Here is an 18,416-nt window from a genome sequence, read left to right as displayed (position 1 = left end):
CATAATTTGCACCTTTTGTATGTGTTTCTGCTATTGAGTCCCAGATGTCCCCTGCTTGACTGAACAGTGTTTGTTTTGCTCCACTTTTATGGTTTATTGTACAAACCTTTTTTAAATTATTAACTTTATTGATTGTTATCATTCGTGAGGAATCTGGGTTATTCACCCCTACTCCTCTGAGGGGCGCGACCCCTTGGAGGCTAGGGAGGTGACCCCGCTAAGCAAGACCCTCCCTATGAATCTGGGAAAGTGGGATCTCACTTGCCATGACTCCCATCTAGGGGGCAAGGACTTGCTGTCCTAAGAGGAACTCCCTATCAAGAATACATTGTCTGCATATATGGGAATCAAAAGGACTGATGTTACTTCTGTTTTGAATTGAAAAAACATTGACATTACTTCAATCTCTTTGGCATCAGGTAATGATGGGTTCCCACTGAACTCAACAGTCAAAGAGAAACGACATACCCCTTTTGCTATTTGCAACAAACATAAAATGACAAGGAACCTTGAATGGAGGAGAAAGAATCGTACGCAGAGGTGAGCCTCTGATGGGAAGATGTCCTTGAGGGGCATAGCCACGCTAGACTGCAGAGTTGGCGGTAGCGTGGAAAGTGAGCGGATCGCTAGCAAGACGCTGTAAGGCTGGCATCCCAAGCAGCAACAAAGCAGAGAATGAGACAACTATGGTAGGGAGACAGTCTTGCTGTGTATCGCGAACACACCTGATCTGTGGTGGGGCTGGTGCCCGTTAACCAATGCTGAGACCAGACCAAAGTGGAGAGATCGAATCACTGACCTCTGCCCAAGAAGTGTACCGACTGCCACGCCGGGCAGAAAAAGGAAAGCGAGCGCTCCCAAGAAGGTAACACCGGGGAGAGTGGTGAGCGGCTGTGTCTCTGAGTGCTGGAGAAACCAGGGTTACGGGAGCCAGGAAAACCCAAAAGCTGAACATGAGCAGATGCCCAACAGGGTCCCCACTACATTAAATATATCAGAGAAATAGAGGGCTTTGGGGAGTCCTGGAGAACTAAGTGGCATTGACATACGAGGCTGGGGTAGCCAAAAGTGTAACGAGAGCTGAGAATCCTGAAGGCTGTACAAGGGCAGACACCCATCTGATTTCAACATAGATGAGTGCCAGAGGGCTTTGGGGAGCCCTAGAGAACTAAGTAACATTGACATACGAGGCTGAGGATGCCAAAAGGGTTACGGGAGCTGGAGAAACCCAACCGCGGAACACAGGTGGACGCCCAATCGAGGCCCTGCTGCATTACACACATCAGGGGGCTTTGGTGAGCCCTAGAGGACTAAGTGACATTTGCACACGAGGTTGGAGGAGTCAAAAGGTTTACAGGAGCCAGAGAAACCTGAATATTGGACAGGGGCCGGCTCCCAAGAAAAACGCTGCTGAAGTAAGCACATCAGAACAGAGGAGGGCTTTGGAGAGCCCTAGTAAATCAAGCAATATTCCTACAAGACAACGAAAGGGCAATGGGGGGCCCAGAAACCCGAACATTGTACACAGACAGACGCCCAAAAGAGACTCTGTTGAACTAAAGATATAAAAGTGCGAGAGGGCTTTGGGAAGCCCTGGAAATGCAAACAATATGGGAAAAGACTGGGACCAGAGAGCACCTGGTGTGGAAACAGAGAAATTGACATGAGGCCGGGAAGCCCAAAAGGAAACACACCAACACAGGTTACAAAGGACATACAAAGCGCTTTATTTCAAAGTTACAAAGTTACCAAAGTCAATTGACATGCGAATAGCTATTCGGCACTCTGACTAACACACGAACCTTCAACGTTAGGTTTGCACTGAAAGTGGGAGAGACCGATCATCGGGATGCTTGGGTTTTTATACATTTAGTACTGCATTGGCCAGCCCTCTTACAAGTTAACCATTTCTGGAACCATGGCTAGGGTTTGTAGCCAGGTCGAACACACAATTTCCATACATTAGATCAGTTCCGCTGATACGGTTACATATTTACACATAGGTTAAACAGAGGACAGGGTCTTAGTTCATGACCCTAACAAGTAGCCTACGGACATATTATTCATTCACGTGTGCGGAGGTCACCATGGCCGAAGTCTTACTCGAAATGTCATTCGGCCTCCATTTTGTGATTCAGGGTGACTTCCACACTGCAAGAGTACCTAAAATGGCGGCTAGATCCAAGATGGCGGCTTACACGATACATTAAGGTCAAGACCTTGCCGCGGAACCTATGTACATAGTATCCTTTAGACAGCTTGGCGTAGGCCAACATACATTTAAACGATGCGATTGGGGTCATAATATTATATCGATTTCCACAGACCCTCCTTTTGGCCTATGCCAAGTGCTAAAACATTATTTCCTAATACTTTTGAAAATACTTGAGGGCATTAGCATCCATAGGTTCCGCATCATTGTCTGAAATGTCAATAGCCAAAAAGTTGTTCATAAGAACTTCTTGCAACATGAATTCTTTAGATGCTGTCTTCGGGGTATATATTCTACGCCCTATTGCGCTCATAACTTGGGCACAACATCCCCCTATCATTCCGCATATACTCGGGAGGCATTGGAAACAGCAGCAAAGGAATAACAGAGTCCCTAAAATACCTAAAATAACAGAAAGCACCTTCCACCCCCAAGATCGTAGAGAATCCCAAAACCAAGTACTAAGGCTCCAGTCTCCTACAGGGATATGGACTTCAGAACTAAGAGTGTGTAAATTCTGAATTGCTTTGAATATTGTTGGTGAAGAATCTGGTACAAAAACACAGCAAGCGGACCCCACTAATTTACATACTCCACCTCGTTCAGCTAAAATGACATCTAATGCCATTCGATTTTGAAGTGCTACCAATCTTATCGCCTTTTGCTCTAAGGTCATATTGTAAAGTATGTCCGTGGTCCGGTTGATTGTTTTCTCCAACACCCTCGCTAATCCCCTGATGTTTTCTGAATTTGCTATTTGTCCCCAGAAGGGAACTACTGATTTGGCTATATCCCCGAACACTTGTCCAGGGGTATCTCCATCATTATCCCGTCGCGGGCGAGCCTTAGATACCTCTAAGGTACTGGCTATAAATACACCTGGTAACAATATCCCTAAATAACAAGTCCCCTGCCAATCCTTGGGCAACCAGGGAAAAGCTAAACTACCACACACAAAATAAACCGGTCCCCCTACATACAAAGGCCTATTTTCCCCAGTCAAATTTACAATATTTATACAAGGCTCGAAATCTCCCATTGGCCTAGTGCCGTTTCTTTGTACACAGAAAGGGACAGAATCAGGACTGTGATTTACAGAATAAGAAGGAGGCATGGCATCCTTATTGCCTATCGGAGCCATCTTGAAAGAAACTAGATTTTGAAAAGGAAAAGAAAGTTTATCAGATGGCCTAATAGAAGCGATATTAGGTCTACTCCTATTTGCGAAAAGCGAGCATCCCAGGGGAGTCAATTCACGTTTTTCAAATTCATTCAAATTAGTCCCATCGAAGTTCCCTGAGATGCTATCATTCCATCGGCCAAAAAAGAGTGCTCTAAGAGAGGCATAGCAAGAGGTTGTTAGAGGTAAGGGATGTACATACCATCCCAGTCCCTTGTTCCCATGTTGTGGTAAGTGAGTGCAGACCCAACAATTACTCCTATTAAAAATTGCATGCGTAGCATTCATCACTATCATCAAAGTGTTATTATAATATTTCTGTCTATGCCGAGAGTCCCTAGGGGACAGAGTGTAAAGGTGTACAGAGGGAGTCAAAACAGTTGGTACAATTTTGGTCGGTAACAGAGGCTTCAAAGGATAAATTTCTTCAAAGTACCAAAGTCCCACGGCAGCAGTTGCAAAACTAACAATAATCAAAACGAGAACACAACAGTACGTTTTCGGGGCCCAGGCACATTGTCCATTGTTCGAATTGGTCACCTCCTTATCTAATAGTTCAATACGAGGAGCAGCGGTGAAGGCGGCAGGCATCATGGTTATCCCGATCGACGGCCCCAATGTTCGTTGCTGGCGGCACTTCGGCCGCGCGACTTCTTAGTCCTTCCCAACCCTGGCCAACAGAACCCCCCCTTTTCTTTGTTCCAAAAAAAAAAGGGAAGACGATAGTATTTCAATCACTCCTTTTTCTTCCAGATGCACGATACTCGTGCGGCGATTTTATTTGTGTGGTCGAAGGTTGTACCGGATGGTACCCAAGTTTGTTGAATCCAAAAGCAAAGTATCGTCGCTCCCTGAGGGGAGCGTCGTATCAGTAGCGACGGAAGTCGCAGAGCTCGAAACAAGGTTTTCCGCAAGTGATTGATCAAGGGAGTGCGGAGACAAAATGGACGGCTCCCCGAGCTCCTCAGGCTCAGAGAACTTCTCCGACGCACTCACAACGCTGCCTGCTACTCCGAGATCAGAGAGTGTAGCACCAGCGAGGGGTTCTGTTTGTTCTGTAACGTGTGGCGTCGGGTGAGGGATCTTCTTGATATGTGTTGCATGTATCCAGTTCTTCTTTCCTGCCACCCGCACTGCCGTCCTGGTGACCAATAAAACCTGGTAGGGTCCCCGCCAGCGAGGCGCGAGACAGGAAGACCTTTCGTAGGCCTTCACCAGGACCCAGCTGCCGGGCAATATATTGTGTCCTGGGCCCGTAAACCGTACAGGTAAGGCAGCATTCACCTGGTGGTAAATGAAATACAGATTTTTAGTCAATTGATTACAATAGTCTATGAGCAATACATTCTCCACATCCCTCAGGGCTTTAGGTTTAGGGAGACCCCAAATATTAGCAGGCCTTCCCATTACTACCTCGAATGGAGAGAGCCCAGTTCTAGTCTGGAGTGTGGTGCGCATAGCTAACAACACAATAGGTAAAGCATCTGGCCATTTTAATTTAGTGTCGGCACATGTTTTGGCAAGTTTGTTTTTCAAAATACCATTGTGTCTTTCTACCAACCCCGCACTTTGAGGGTGCCTAGCTGAATGAAAACGTTTCTCTATCCCTAAGGCAACACATATTTGCAACATTACGGCTGCGATGAAGTGGGGGCCGTTGTCCGACCAAATTATCCTCGGGAGCCCAAATCGAGGAAAATAGTCTTTTACCAAGATCTTTGCGGTGGTCATGGCGGTAGCATCTTTGACGGGGAAAGCCTCGACCCATTTGCTAAAAGCACAAATGATAACAAGAACATATTTCAAGTTATTACATCGCTCCATTTCAATAAAATCAAGGTGAATGGTTTCAAAGGGGACAGAGGGGGGCCCGAAACTTCCCCTTGGAGTCACTGTCCCTTTACCCACATTGTGCTGCAGGCAAATCATACAGTTCTGGATGTATTTTTTTGCAGTTTCCAAAATTTTATCATTCACCCAAACCTGCTGTAATATCTTCGCAATTTGCTGGGCACACACATGTGTTGGACCGTGTGCCATCGTGACCATTGCTAATACATAAGAATCAGGAAGCAACCATTTCCCGTCAGATGCGTCCACCCAACACCCTTCGTCATCCAATTTCCCCATGCCTTCAGCCCATTTCCTAGATTCTTCAACAGAGGCATCAGTCTGAATATCTCGCACAGACCCAATGCCTTCATCTATTATACAACCATCTCTCACTTCCCTCAAGGTGTACATGTCTGTGCTAAGGTCTGTAGCTGTTTGTCTAGCTATCAAATCTGCAAAAGCATTTCCTCTTCCCACATTGTCTATGACCTTGCGATGTGCTGCACATTTCATGATTGCTAATTGTTCAGGGAGTGAGAGCGCAAAAAGTAGTTGTACTATTAAGGGACCATGCTGAATCTTGGTCCCGTGTGAGGTCAGAAACCCTCTTTCCGACCACAGTTTTCCGAAATTGTGAGCCACCCCAAAGGCGTACTGACTATCCGTATAAATGTTAACTCTATGCCCTTGGGAGAGCTCACAAGCGCGGGTCAACGCTATAATCTCTGCGGCCTGCGCGGAGTTATGCGGAATCCTTTTAGTTTCTACGATCTTGTTCAAGGTAGTAACTGCATAAGCAGCTGTAGACGTGCCATTCGGAAGTTCAAAACAGGAGCCATCACAAAACAGCTCCCCTTCCGCATTCTCCAAAGGAGTATCTGAGAGGTCTATTCTGCCCTTTGTTTCTTGTTCGGTGGCATACAGGCAGTCATGTGATCCGTCATCGCCGCAAGCAGTAGTTTGCGGGAGAGGCAAAAGTTCAGCCGGATTGAGAACACAACACCTTTTAATTTGGATATGAGGAGCAAATAGAACTAATTCGTACCTGGTCAACCGGGCAGAAGTAAGGTGTTGTGTTTGAGTTTTATTCAATAGAATATCGACAGAGTGAGGTACCATCAAAATTAAATCGTGGCCTAGGACCATCCCCTCACTCTGTTTTACAGACGCAGCGGCAGCAGCAACAGCGCGCAGACATCGCGGCAAAGCGCATGCAACAGGATCGAGGGCGGAGGAATAATAGCCGCATGGCCTATTCTTCCCTCCATGTTCCTGTGTTAACACAGACAAAGCACATCCATTACATTCATGCACAAACAACACAAAGGCCTTATCGTAATTTGGTGTACCCAGAACCGGTGCTGAACACAGCGCGGCTTTGAGAAGCTCAAATGATCGTTGATGTTCCGATTCCCATGGCAATGGCAGAGAAATGCCCTTCTTCGTCAAAGCCAACATCGGTTTTACCACTAGGGCAAAGTTCGGGATCCACAGTCTACAGTAGGACGCCATCCCTATCAGGGCTCTGACTTCCTTCTGTGTTTTTGGGACAGACATGCCAGAAATGTGTTTTATTCGTTCAGGTGTCAATCTTCTCCCCTCCTTTGACAGGAGGTAGCCTAGATAGGCAACCTCCTGACAACAATATTGAAATTTCTTAAGTGAAGCTTTGTGACCATTTTCAGCTAAATGAACAAGCAACAATATAGTGCCTTCTTTACAAGCTTTCTCAGAGTCTGCAGCCAGGAGCAAATCGTCTACATATTGTAGCAGCGTGCAAGTAGATGGTAATTCAAGGGTGTCGAGCTGCTCTTTTAAGGCTCTACTATAGATACTAGGACTTTCAGTATACCCTTGAGGTGCCCTTGTGAATGTAAACGAGCGTCCCCCCAAGGTGAACGCAAACAAATACCTGCTCTCCTCATGTATCGGAATACTAAAGAAGGCGTTTTTTAAATCTACGACACTAAAGTGTGTAGCCGTAGCAGGGATCATTGTTAAGATCGTTGTTACATCAGGCACGATTGGAAATTGTGGGGCTACCACCCGGTTAATAGCACGAAGATCTATTATAAACCGGTACAGAATTGCATTGTCGCCTTTCTTATATACTGGCAAGATCGGGCTATTACATAGGCTACCTGTAATCTCTTCGATCACTCCACGATGTACAAAATCGGAGACAATGCATTTCAGAGCGCGCTCTCCTTCAATTGAAATTTTATATTGCGGAATGCGCGGTAGCTTAACCCCATGTTTCAATATTATCTTAACAGGATCGATGTGCAATATCCCGACATCATTATCATCTATTGCCCACAAACATTCTGGGACAATGTCAAATTCGAGAGGTAGAGGTCGGGTCAAGTATTGGGAGTTAAAGGGTTGCTGTGGTGAAACTGTTAATCTTATTCCGTCAGGGGAACAATGAATCACTGCATTCAGTTTCTTCAACAAATTCAACCCCAGCAAATTTTCTCCACAGTTTGAAGTAAGAAGAAAAGGGCACTGGTCTGTAAAAGGACCCAAAGAAACGGATACCGGCGCAGAAACCGGACAAACAGTTGGTATGCCAGAGAACCCTATAGAGACGTTTGTTTGCCCTGACAGTGGGATGTTTGGAACCCTCGAATGGTCGATGGAGCACGTTTGTGCTCCAGTGTCGATCAAGAACTGATGTTTCCTATTCCCCACCAATAATTCAACATAGGGGCCCTTCTGAATAACGGGAATAGATAAAGGTTCCAAACGCTGCTTCGGGCAATCCTAGTAAGGCAGAACTTCATCAAAGGGAAGTTCCTCAGAAAGATAGGCGGCGGAAGGGTGATCAAATATATTTCTCGAGTCCATACTCGGAGTCTGATTTTCCCGTGAAAAAGGTTGCTGGGGATCTTGTAGAAGCTGACCCCTAGCGTGGGCACAGAAAGATAGGCGGCGGAAGGGTGATCAAATATATTTCTCGAGTCCATACTCGGAGTCTGATTTTCCCGTGAAAAAGGTTGCTGGGGATCTTGTAGAAGCTGACCCCTATCAGGGCCCCCTGCTCCGGGGCGGCCCCTTGGTCGCCTACCCATACCTCCAAATGTGCCTCCTGACCTCTGACGAAGGGCAGGGCACTGTGCTCGCCAGTGACCTTCCTGGGGGCAATAAGCACACTGATTAATATTTATAGAATTTGGAGGAGTATTTCCTCTTGGAATGTACTGACCTCTAGTCTGTGTCGTACCTCCTCTGGGGTTTCTGACAATTTACTGCAACAATACCTTAGTCTTTAGGTCACCCCTTCTTTTTTCGATTTTCTCTTTTTCGTTATTAACCCGATTCTCGTAATGCTGAGCCATATGCAAGACCTCTGACTGAGATTTTGCCTGCCAAGCGCTCTCTGAGGACATAATTTGTGACTGGATGTCGGGCAACAATCCACGCACAAATTTGTCCACAAACAACCTCTTCCCCGACTCTGTACCTAATCCTGTCCACTGAAGTCGGAGAACACCTGTTCGAATCTATTAAAGAATTCAGTAGTACCTTCAGTTTTCCCTTGGACGCAGGCCGTAAGCTTGTCCCAAATAATCCTTTTTTCTGGGATTATAGTTTTTAATTTGGCAACTATTCTATCAGGTAAAGTGAGTATTACCTGGGGTGGTTTCTCACCAGCTGGTCGTTCCCCATCTATTCTAGTTAAGTTTACCCATGTATCCCCTAACCCCCGCACATCATCTATTGTTCGTACCTGTTTCCATACATCAACAGGTAAAAGCACTGGAAACAATAAATCCATGTCACTTAAGGTGAACACAGAAGACTGCAAAACGGATTCTATTTCTTTGTAAAACCCTGTCGGGTTCTTCCTGATATCAGGGACTGATTGTCTAATCGTGTTCACTTCCTGTCGAGAGAACGGGACGTGAACAAACTGTGATACGTAATGTGCAGGGATATCCACCGCGGCAGCACCAGTCGCCGCGTTGGCGGGGATTTCTAATTTTGGGACAAGGGTCGGAGGGACCTCTCTCATAGGCAACTGAGATATAGGGACCCCCGACCGCTTACTGAGCAATAAGGCCAGATCGAGCGCTAAAGCAGTTGTAGAAGTGTCGGGCGAAAAAGCTCTTTTACAAATACCCAATAACTCTATGGGGCAACCAACCTTCTTCCTTATACATTCCTCCTGTAAGTGCTGTACCATCACTTGGATTACCTTCCTTTGCATCTCTACCGTGTATTGACTATATGTGTCATACACCTCATCTGGCGGTATCGATGAATCCGAGATCCATCGAATCGCGTCTTTGGTACAAATTCGTACTTCCTCAGGTGCTGAACTTCGGCACGAAAGGAACCGTTTCTGTGCATACATCCTGTCGTCCTCATCATCCTCGTTTTGTAACCTTTCAAAATCCCTCCTAAACTCAAACAATCTGTCAACATGTCCATATACTTTCTGCTCTGTATCCCTCGAAAGTGCCAAGGCATTCAGATCTCTCACCCCTTGTGGGAGATCCGAAGTCTGCAATCTACCCCACATTACACCTAAATGAATCCCCAGTCCTTAAATAAAAACGTTTTTCTCGGGAAAATCGTGCAAATTAGATAATGTTGAAAGTACATCAGTTTGATCACCTTTTTCCATGCAATGTTTAGCCCAAGCAAATAGTTCCTGTTTCCTGCCCGCAGGAACAGTACTACGAGTCACAATTTTCGACCCTGCACCGGGATCTGATTTAGTGAACACGGGACTCCCCAGAATCGGAGGTGTAGGTGAACCTAACAAGGGTGCAGGGGAAAGAGGTAATGTAATAGACGAAATAGACAGAGGAGCGACAACCAAAGAACTAGGGGCAGTAGGCTGCGCAGGAGGAGTAGGAATAACGATAGGAGCAATAGCAGGAACGGGCAAGGTGCCCACAACGGGAGCATACGGAGGTGGCGCTGAAGAATCAGGCCTCCGTTCGTTTAATATTTTCTCAATAAACTCCTCGGAAACATGGAAATCTTTAGAGGGGTAAATTTTCTGGACCCCGAGCGAGAAAGCTCTATCCATCTTCTAGGTTTCATCTAATCGTTTTTCCTTGTCATACAACAATGCCTTTTCGGCATTCGTTTTATGACGTCGTGCATGTTTATCCCTACTTTTAAGCTGCTGTAATGCTTCCTTTTTCCAATTTTGTAACACATCAAAGGCTGCTGGCCTAGCCTTCTTTTTAAGCAAGATCGACTCTAAGTATTCAATACGGGGGATCTCAAAGCTACCATTGATTGGCCACTGAAATTCGGAGGCATTTCTGGTCTGTCTGTGCCAAATGTCATTAAATACAATACTACCAATGCCATACTTACAGTACATAGTACACGCCGGCGACCCCTCCTGTGGTGCCGGACGGCTAAATTCCAAAGATTGTCGATCGCTGCGGAACAGAACCCTAAAGCAGCTAGACAATTTCCCAGGCATTTCTCAAAAAAATTGGTGTTACCTGGTCCAATAATTGTGTCTGCAGATACAATACGCCAAATTCAAATTGTCAGGGTTAAATTAAGAGCCGGGTCACGACTGCACCTGACCAAACCTAAGGAGGACCGTACGGTTTACAAAGGACTTCAACTAACAAATTTTACCTGCGTTCGGTGGTTTCGGCAAATCTGCCCGCCTCGGAATTGGACCCTCGTCAAGATGCCGTGTCAGACCGCACGACTATCGCCCAAGGATCGGATCGTGCAGCGCTGCCGAGGTATCGCGTCTCGATCGGTCGGGCCCGCAGAATCACTCCGTCCGATCCCGATTCGATAGTCTGCGTCAACCTTCAATGATCCGGCATCAATCTTGAGGGTCCCTATTCGGGCGCCAACTGTGGAAACAGAGAAATTGACATGAGGCCGGGAAGCCCAAAAGGAAACACACCAACACAGGTTACAAAGGACATACAAAGCGCTTTATTTCACAGTTACAAAGTTACCAAAGTCAATTGACATGCGAATAGCTATTCGGCCCTCTGACTAACACACGAACCTTCAACGTTAGGTTCGCACTGAAAGTGGGAGAGACCGATCATCGGGATGCTTGGGTTTTTATACATTTAGTACTGCATTGGCCAGCCCTCTTACAAGTTAACCATTTCTGGAACCATGGCTAGGGTTCGTAGCCAGGTCGAACACACAATTTCCATACATTAGATCAGTTCCGCTGATACGGTTACATATTTACACATAGGTTAAACAGAGGACAGGGTCTTAGTTCATGACCCTAACAAGTAGCCTACGGACATATTATTCATTCACGTGTGCGGAGGTCACCATGGCCGAAGTCTTACTCGAAATGTCATTCGGCCTCCATTTTGTGATTCAGGGTGACTTCCACACTGCAAGAGTACCTAAAATGGCGGCTAGATCCAAGATGGCGGCTTACACGATACATTAAGGTCAAGACCTTGCCGCGGAACCTATGTACATAGTATCCTTTAGACAGCTTGGCGTAGGCCAACATACATTTAAACGATGCGATTGGGGTCATAATATTATATCGATTTCCACACTGGAGGGTTCCATTGCCCAAAACCCTTAACAACAACACTATCAAATACAAATACAAGATAAAAAATTATGGAATCACACTAAGGACATACTTTTTCACTTTAAAGAATGGAAAGTATTCGATGTGTGTGAAGATTTACGACTTGTCATTCAAATTCTGCAAAGAGACTGCAGAACTGTTTTGTGCAATTTGACTATTTGAAAACCCCTTCTTTTTGAGGAGCCACGTGTAGTTTGACCAAGCAAACCCTGAGTGGAGAGGCTATTGCTCTGGTCTGTTTTCGTTCTGTTTTTCTCTAAGTGGTAGGGCCAGATAGCAGGTGGGTATTGGAAGGAGGACTATATTATTTTGGACATTTGACAAGCACCTTAGTTTAGCTTGTTAGATATGGAAATGCCCTCAAAGCTATAGGGTTGGACAGATGTTTTTCTTTTTATTTAAATAAAACATTTTGAACATGCTAAGTCCTAGTCCGACTCCTTTTTGAGGTTCACCGCACATTTGTAATTGTGCAAATATTTCCCTCTACGTTCTCAAATCCCCCATGCGCCGCCAAGCCCCATACTCACCAACACCCCTCCCACTCAACAATTCTCCATATATTACACTCCCAAACCACTCACTCTGCCAATCATCTGCATACTTTATGGCTCTGTTACCTGCCAAGCCACAAAACACACTTGCTACTCCCTGCTACACTCCCAATCATCCTTTCAACTCACACCGTAGGCTCTACCGTTCCTGCTGCAGTCTCATTCTTTCTCACTCCTTCTCCATCTCGCAACTCTTCTCCCAGTGTATCATGCTCTTCCCCATCCTTTTTCCCAATCTGCATCTTGCTCCTTCTGTCTGGCCCACTACTACCTCTCTTTCTGGCCCACTGCTCGCCCACTGCTTGCCCTCTTCCCCACCGCATGCCCTCCGGCCCACTGTTCGCTCTCTGCTTTCTGGCCCACTGCTGCCACTCTGGTTAACCACTCTCCCTCCCGCCCACCCCTCGCCTTCTAGCCCACCGCCCGCTCTCTGCTTTCTGGTCCACTGCTTCCCCTCTTGCCAACTGCTCTCCCTCAGACCCACCACTACCCTTCTGACCCACCGCAACCTCTCTGTTTTCTGGCTCACCGCTCCCTCTCTTGCTTAGCACTCCATGTCTGACCCACACAGCTTTGCTCATATGGTGACTAGTGTTTAATTAAAAGGGCAGATTGTTTTGCTGGGTAAAAATGGTAATTATTGCAAAAACTGTTTTTATTTTGAGAAAGACTGCTTTCACGTTTTTTTTTTGCAGTATTTGAAACGATTGTGAAATCGCTCAAACCTGGGGGTCTGATTATGGTAAAAGGGAGCAAGAAATCTATACTATTGCTGTATGATGTACTCAACAAGTACAGCAACAAAGATAAAACAGAGAGATTTAGTAGCAGGCCAGATCTGTGAAAGGCTAGGGGGAATAGAGAGAAGTCAGTTGCAAGTCAGCTCAGCCCCTTGCCTCATCTGCCAAAACAAATAAGATTGTAGTGGAAAATATTTTCTGGCTGAATTTGCCTCTAAAATGTTGGTAGTTATTGGGGAGAGCCATCTTAAGGCTGGATGTGCCTAAACTAGGTTTTAACAATTAATTTGGTTGGGTAATGGCAAATTTCTTAAAAATTCAACAGACTCATCAGACTCAATTGGTGTGCATTTTATTAAATGGTTAAAGAAGAACTCCCACCTTTTCTCCTCGTGAGATTCTTTAGAAATGTTGGCTTGGTGGGTTAATGTGCCTGCTGCAGTGATTTATGTGAAACGTGCACTAGAGCTGTACCGCAGGCTCTTAACTCACTGAGCAATTTCAAGGATTCACTGTCTTTCAAAGCTCAAAACAATTTGTATAGGAATGTTTTTACAGCCACTTTTAAAACGAAAACTAATATTTTCCGAAATGAAATGATTAGTGTCAACTGTTGGTCTGGCAAAATGGCCAAGTCGGTTAATGCACATCCTGTTCAAATCTGAACAGCTTGACGGTCACTGGATACAGTTTTGTCAGAACCATCTCAGCTTTAATCTTTTCTAGGTCAGAAAAAGTATGGTATATTATGTAGTGAAATGTCATTTCCAACCTTACACAATTATTTATTTTAATAATGCAGATTGTTATTTAGCAAACGAACATAATACACACACAAAAAAGCTACTACAAGCATGACTTGTTTCTCTTTTCTTGTTAAAGTACTACTGTTTTCAAATTTACAAAAGGGGAATGTCAAGTGGGGTGGGGATTCAAGTCCGATTTTTGCTTCAAACAAAGGTGGCAACCCTATTCGAGCTCCGTCATATGGCCATGGGCAGAACGCAGCTTAGAATTCTGCTGTTTTACCCACGCCTGCCCTTCCCATGGGTTATGGTTCCCGTTTCTTGCAGATGGGTGCAGAATCTCGTTTCGAGTCGTGAGATAGGTTGAACTGCACCATTAATAACTTGAGGAAGCCGTGCTTTTCTAAATTCCCAACTCTCTGCCCCCAGCCGGGACCCAAGCCCAGGGAGAGTTGGAGTGTCCTCCCAGAGAGGCGTCCCCCGCCCCCCCCCACCCCCCCAGAGTGTGATTCGCTATCGCAGGATGCCTGTGCGCTCTACCTGACCCTCACGTTCTTTACAGCCTGCTTCCTCACAGTACCCAATTACTTGGCCAAGTAGAGGTCAAAACTTCTGCACGTGCCTCTGGCTCGGTGGGTAGGCAGCACTGCATCTTCCGCACACACACCGCTTGGGTTGCACCCCAAGTAATACAGACACCCTATATTATATACTTCATCCCATTTGGAGATCAATCGCCTCTGTTCCCCCCAAGAGAAATCTCTGCCCCCCCCCCACTGTCTGTGTCTTTTTTCTCACCCCCCCCCCCCCCCGTGTGTCCCTCTTTCTCTCATGCACACGGGTGTTGTGAGCACTACTGTATAAGTAGTCTGTGTTTGAGTGATGTGTGCCGGACAGTCATATCGCGTGGACTGCGTAGGTTTTAGGCTTCTAGTGTAAAGGATGTTGTGGCCATGTGGAGGTTTAGATTTGCCCCTGATTCACAGAGCACTTCCCTGTGGGATTGCGCCATTATACAATGCTTCAGTGAATCAGGCCCAAAGTGTTGGCCTTAAAGTTGGAGTCGAGGTGCCAAGTGAGTGAAGCTGGTTTGAGGCCGGCTGACTTCAGGGCTCATTATAACTACTTCCGGTTTCTTTTGGTCTTAGTGAGTTCACACTCTCCCAGGGAGGATTCACACCCGGCCCAGACTTCTCAAGCAGGCCAAATGGCTCTTAAGATGGGTGTGTCATGGCAATGATGGGCCATTAACTGTTTGTCTTCTTTCCAGGTGGCAAGGGAAGGCTGAGAGCGAAGTGGGCCTCTGCAGAGAGACCGGCAAGATTCACGTGGCTGTGGATCACAAGTACTACAGGCCGACTGAAGTGGTAAGTGATCCCTCCCCCACCCCCTTTCACGGATGAGTGATCCAATCACCACGCCAATAAAGCTCCTTGTTTAGTCAGCTGCTGGTGGACGGGATCTCATTAAGCTCCCGGGGCGTCCTTATGGGAACACGCGGTACATGTGGCCTGTCACCCCGTTCGTCCTGTGGCACAAGTGTTCGTTTTGCACAGTAGCAAATGGGCAGCGCGGAGGCAGGTGTGAACTGATTAGAAGTTTACGGAAGAGGTTATTTGGAAGTAAATAATAAAATGCATCTAAAAAAACAGCCCTGCTTATTAGGTGTCTTTTCACAAGAAAGGCTAATTTAGGGTGACCAGATTTAAAATGTAAATTATCGGGAAAGGGTAGGACTAACTCTTGAAAGTGGCTGTCAAGGCACTAAACTCAAGTAGAGGTTGGAGAAGGGGGTTTAAGTGTTACTGTTCAAGTAAACACATAATTCATGTATCACAAACGAACACTATCTTAAGTTGTAGGGACCCCTGCAGTTTCCAATGGAAGCATAATCTTGAGAAAGGGGGACAGAGCACCAAACAGGGACAGTCCTGGCAAAACCGGGGCGTCTGGTCACCATAGCTAATTGCATAAAGGGAACTAGTGATGGCATCGCTTACTTGCTGCTGGGTCCCTTGCATTTTATGATTTACTCCCAAATAACCTCTTTGATTTGCATTTTATGATCCACTTTGTTGAAGATGTAAATGCTGCCTGCAAGTAACGCTTTGCAGGCGGCATTTACGAAGAATTCCTATGGAATCCGAATACTTTGGGCAGGTGCTCTATGCACGTGGATTCCATATAAATTCATTCAGAATATGCCTCAGTGAAAATCCCATGCAGGTGGACAGTGAAACGGATGAGGAGGAAACGGATTGCTCGTCTCTTTCTCCCGATCAATCTGCAAAACATTTTCAAAATGACCAAATCATTAAAACAAGGCGTAAACCGCGTTACGTCTTGGTTTTACACCTTGATTTACCACTCCAGGACATATTGTCCATTTCAAATGCCATCCCTTCAAACTGAATGATGCAAGCATGGCTTCACTGAGATCTTGAACATGGATTTATTTTCCTGGTGTATTAAGGTTGGTTTCACTTCCACCTGGTGGCAGGAAATGCTTCCCGTTTCATCATTGGATGTGGTCACCAGTCACTTAACGCACTGATGGAAAACAATATTTCTTAGGCTGTGCTCACCGTGGTATCGAATAGGGCAGAGGGGGGTGAAAACATTGCACTAGGGCCTGCATTAAATGATGCGTCACTTAATCGCCTTACATTCCCATCAGTGCCCCTACAGTATCCACGAGGAACCGGGTGTCAAGGATTCTGAATTTGGGGATGTGTGGCCCCGCCCTGAATACGCTACTGACTCACTATGGCAAGAGCAGTCCATATCTTTTGGCAACTTCAGATATTAGCTATGCTGCCCACGGAACCAGGGCATGGCTGATAGGAGTACTGTCTAGAGGGAATCAGTGATGTGAACATGCAATGCCTTTTTATGACCCACCACCTTGGCCTTCTCTCTGTTAAGGTGATCTGGGACAGATGGGTAAATGCAGAGTTCATTGATTGCTGCTGTCCTTTTGACAAGCCATCATTAGAAACTGCAATCTCTCTATTAGCTCATTATACCATAGCCTCTGGCTACCTTGGAAACATCAGTATTGTGTTTTTTGGTGTTGTCTTTATGATATTGATATATGTATTTATTTGCAGAGTTTTTAACTATGGTGCCATGAATTTGACTTGTTCAGATTAAAGTCAGTGTCACCTAATGACTAAAGGATGGTATGTGAGTAATGTAGCACAAGTAAGGGATGGTGACAGTGTTGTGAGTTGTTAGAACTCTGCATCCTTTTGTGAGGTGAAAGGCATCCAATACGGACTCTGTGGGTCTGGATGCTACTAGATATGCCCTTCAGTGGGTTGTTGAGGAGGGATCACTCCAGCTTGCTTTTCCCCAATGGACCCGGTAGACCCTATGCAGAGGAAGTCCCTCAGACCAAAGACTTTCGCAGGACAAGTCATCCCAGTATGTGGCAAGGAGTGTACCCGACTCCTAAACCAGGAGTAATGGTCCCTTAGCCAGGAAGCAATCTAAAGGGCCCTGTCATGGACGACGTTCAGTCCATATATACCATATATACCAGAATTTGGGCTCAGAGTACCAGAATGGCAAGGACCAACTAAGTCTGCTTCCAGAATGAAACTTTGGATGTGTAAAACAGCGTGATACTCTGAGTCACATCGCGGAACAGGTTAGGGCCACAGAAAATGCTAAGCGCTCTTGGTGGTGGAACACTGAGTGAAAGACAATCTGAAGACCTGGCAGGCAGGTAGTTCCAGGACTAGGAATCAGCAGGGGGACTAAAAAACTGGTCCAAGTGAACAGATGAAATTCAGTATGACGCCAAAGACCACCAACATTACAAAGCCTAGTGGTCCCAATGAATTCACAGTCACTTCATCATTTTAGGGCACTTAACCAACTGGCAAGCGCCTGGGAAGTACCTATCCTATCCTATATGTATCATACAAGCCGAGAAGAGTCAGCAGAAAGGCAGCGAGAATCATTGTGCAGGCAGATATCTAGTACATGCACATCTTGATAAAAAGGGACACAGAAGAACTAAAAACCTACTTGGCGAGTGTGGAACCTTGAAAGAGCATGAAAGCTATCACTACGTGGAGGTGGGCATCAGACGCTAATAGCAGCTGGAAAACCTACCCAGGAGTAGCCGGTAGCTGGAGACTCTGAGGAGGGGGGTTGTGTCTAAGATTAGTCCAGGGCAACTCTTCGACCTAGAAGAGTTGGTTAGCCAGGTGGTAAGGCTTACCAATGGTGACCCCTGTAGAACAGAGTGGACACCTGACACATGGCAGGGGGAGGCTAAATCATTGTCTGACAAAAACCTTAAATATGGGAGGGAAAACCCATTGCATTGTTGTGAAGGCTGACAAAGCCGAATACACAGGGAAGTACTTGTTGTGAATGCACCCTTAACCAACAGTCCATCCAGGGGTGACCCGCTGTGAATATTGACAAACCCAACAGTCCTGGGGTGATCAGTTTTTAATGTTGACAAACACAACAATCCAAGAGGGACCTGTGATGAATCCTGAAAGGCTGAAGTCCTGGAAGGATAGATTGCACCTCTTGATAAAGCTAAAGGACAAGGAGAGAACGAT

At 45.9% G+C, this 18,416-nt stretch overlaps 1 protein-coding gene across 2 annotated transcripts in view; it reads left to right on the top strand.

Annotated features, from left to right (window-relative positions):
* Window positions 1-18,416, top strand: part of GMDS (GDP-mannose 4,6-dehydratase) — a 3,238,640-nt gene that overhangs the window by 2,695,235 nt on the left and 524,989 nt on the right. For both annotated transcript variants that reach the window (XM_069613525.1, XM_069613524.1), the window contains exon 9: window positions 15,104-15,200. In XM_069613525.1, coding sequence (XP_069469626.1) covers window positions 15,104-15,200 — 97 coding nt within the window. The remainder of the gene's footprint in view (window positions 1-15,103; window positions 15,201-18,416) is intronic.

Source organism: Ambystoma mexicanum, chromosome 5p (genome assembly GCF_040938575.1).
Source record: "Ambystoma mexicanum isolate Mex_15411 chromosome 5p, UKY_AmexF1_1, whole genome shotgun sequence".
Taxonomy (NCBI): Eukaryota; Metazoa; Chordata; class Amphibia; order Caudata; family Ambystomatidae; genus Ambystoma; species Ambystoma mexicanum.
The sequence above is the reverse complement of the archived record's forward strand: the minus strand, read 5'-3'. Positions and strand labels throughout refer to the sequence as shown.